The sequence below is a fragment of the Pteropus vampyrus genome, unplaced genomic scaffold, assembly GCF_000151845.1.
Source record: "Pteropus vampyrus isolate Shadow unplaced genomic scaffold, Pvam_2.0 Scaffold2452, whole genome shotgun sequence".
Taxonomy (NCBI): domain Eukaryota; kingdom Metazoa; phylum Chordata; class Mammalia; order Chiroptera; family Pteropodidae; genus Pteropus; species Pteropus vampyrus.
Genome location: NW_011891233.1, coordinates 8,560 through 11,377, shown reverse-complemented (window position 1 = coordinate 11,377; position 2,818 = coordinate 8,560). Strand labels below are relative to the sequence as shown.

Genomic DNA, 2,818 nt, shown 5'->3' with positions numbered 1-2,818 from the left:
TCACTAAGCACAGCCTGAGAACAAACCTGGGATAGTCTCTACCCTCTCTCGGAGTGGATGAATTTCTAGGGACAGGTGCCATAAGGAAAAGGCTGCACAACGGAAAATATGTATTTATTATAAAATGTTTGCTTCATGATGAAAGTAGAAAAATAACACTATGAGCTACTAAAAAAGTTCTGGAGCTCAGTCTGAAGAATGGGATAAGAGGCTTTTGCGTTACTTGGAGCACACCAACCTGAGGCTTTCTGTCCTCATGCGTGACAGGTATGGCACAGCACGTATAAGGAGTACGTGTGACTCAGGTCCTGCTGGAAGCCCAAGGAGCCTACATTGTCCACATAAGACGCTCTGGCCACGATGATCAAAGAGGAGAACTTGAGGTCAGCAGGAAACTGGTTCTGAGAAGGGCCAGGAGGCGGACAGCCTTGTCGCCCCCCCATGCTGGACTGCAGAAGATTCTCTTAGGCTGACGGTCCTGTTTAGAAGACGGTGCCCATGGCCTTATGCTCAGTTTATTGCCCAAATGTCTATGCTGAGGAAAAGCTGCAACTTTTCCCAGGACAACTTGACCCACCATTTCTCACTGGTGTTGCTAAAGTACCAGAAGCATGTGTGATCTCAACCCATGAGGGCTGCTGGCTGAAATTTTTGTATTTCAAATCCTGTCCATACTGATGGCAGAAAGAAAGAAAGAAAAATGTTAAAAGACCAGTGAAAAAGAGCAGCTGGCCTGAACTGTTCTATATTCCAAGCCTCCTGGCCCCAAAGAACAAGGAGAATATCTTCCCTAACTGGGTGGTAACTGTCTACCCGGAATGGGAAAGGCAGTCCCACAGACACCCCTTTCCCACTTAAAAGTCCTCTAGACCCTTCAGGTTGCAGAAGAACAATGACTCCCTCCCTGGATGGGATGGGAACCCAACCCTCAGGTAACAGGAAGTGGTCCCTCAGCAGCGGTACCTGGAGAAAGTGGCCAAGGCAAGCACTTCAAGCAGCAGCTCTAAGCCACAGAAGAAGAGCAAGATGCCGTTCATGATGGCTTCCAGGCGGAGCACGTAGGTCTGCAGCAGCAGGTAATAGGAGGCCATCATGGCAGATGGGAAGGTCAAGGCCACACTAATAGCAAGTGGCATCTTTCGCTGGCAGAGGTTTCCCTTTGTACCTGTCAGACACAGCCCATGGAGTCACCTCCAAGTGGCCTGCTTTCCCTGGCCTCAGAGAAAAGGTGAGTGGGATGTGATGGACTGGCAAGGCAGAGAAAATGATCCTGAATGAGGACATGCAGATTTATAAATGGGGTCCCACTGTACTAAAAATTAGAGGCTTTGGAGTTTAGAATTGGAGTCAAAAATCCTGCTTCCAGTCTGGCTCTCACTCAAGGGACAATGGACTCTTTATTGGGGCGAATTTTTTTTCAATTATAAAAATAATAATCATTCAAAACTTCACAACCAATATACAGAAAATAATTTTAGAAAATATAGAAACTGAAAGAGCCACCCATGCTCATGCCCTGGAGATAATTATTATTAGATGTATATTGTTTCAGATTTTTTTTATGTGTGTATACTCACATAGTACTATTAATTATTATTTAAAAAAATCATACTAATACTGTTTTGCAACTTTTTCCCATTTAACATAAGTCAGACATCTTTCCACATATAACTACCTTATTCTTTTTTAATGGCTGTGAACAATTTCATTAAACTAATACTGTCATTTAATTGATCCTGTCTTGATAGATATTTAGGTTGTCTCTGATGTTCTAATGTTACAAAATATGTGGCAATAAATATTCTCACACTGATACCTTTGCGTATATCTGGAAATATTTGTTTTTTTCAGCTAGTTTTGGAAGTGAAATTGTTAGGTCTAAGAATATAAATTTTACATGGTGAAACTATCAGCAAAAAGGATGCACTAACTTAAATTCCCAAATAGTCTGGGAATGTAAATATTAACCACAAGAGTGTGGGACTACAGAGACCTGTTCCTCAGACCTATTCTCATACTATTGGAAATAGTATTGGAAATATTTTCAATCTGATGAGTGAAAATGTTCCCTTGTTGTTTCAGCTCACTTTTTATTAGTGAGTTTGGGCATTCTGTCAGGTTTATTGGTCCTCTGTAATTACTCTTATGTGAATTGCCTATTAGTGTCCTCTGTCAATTTTTAAACTTAGGGGTCTTTTCCTTAGTGATTTATGTGAGCCTGCTTTGTCCTTTGTTGTATGTATTGCAAGCATTTTTCCTCCCAATGTGTTTTAACATTGTTTTCAGTGATGAGATATTCTAACTCATAGGAGATTTGCTCTGTATTTCTGGGGATATAAAACTTATCCTAAAGAAATCCTTGTTCAGAGAAGCGGAGCGGACTGCAGTGCTACTCTGTGCAGGCGTGCACTGCCCTGGACATGGAGTTACAACTGAATCTATTCACCCAAGCAAACCAGTGAAAGGAACCAGGCATTCCTGTAGTAGTTAGGCAACTGGGAAGGAATTATCTAATATCTCACGCTACTGCCTACCATTAGCACTTCAGAGCAACAGACAGGTAAATCTTGATGCAAACTATAAAGCAGTTTGAAACTTCAGAAAGAGTAATGGGATATGTCACCAGATCCAATCTCTTATTGTGAGCCTAGGTCATGTACTTCTTGTTAATCAAGTTACAGTTACCAGCTTGTCTCATAAGGAATGGAAATATTTTCTGGACAACACTCACCAAAAAAGAGTCGAATTACTTCAATTCCAAGATAAAGGAGGAGCATCACCACATCCAGTACAAGATTAGCTGTTGGATACGGTAGCA

General features: G+C 41.6%; 1 protein-coding gene across 1 annotated transcript; it reads right to left on the bottom strand.

Moving 5' to 3' along the window:
* Positions 1 to 76: 76 nt before the first annotated feature.
* Positions 77 to 2,812, bottom strand: LOC105310344 (transmembrane protein 216-like). The gene is made up of 3 exons (XM_011386536.2): positions 2,732 to 2,812; positions 964 to 1,165; positions 77 to 674 (listed from the first exon to the last, which is right to left on the bottom strand). Exons 1-3 carry the CDS (start codon positions 2,775 to 2,777, stop codon positions 659 to 661), a joined length of 264 nt encoding a protein of 87 aa, XP_011384838.1. The 5' UTR covers positions 2,778 to 2,812; the 3' UTR covers positions 77 to 658.
* Between the last annotated feature and the right edge of the window lie 6 nt (positions 2,813 to 2,818).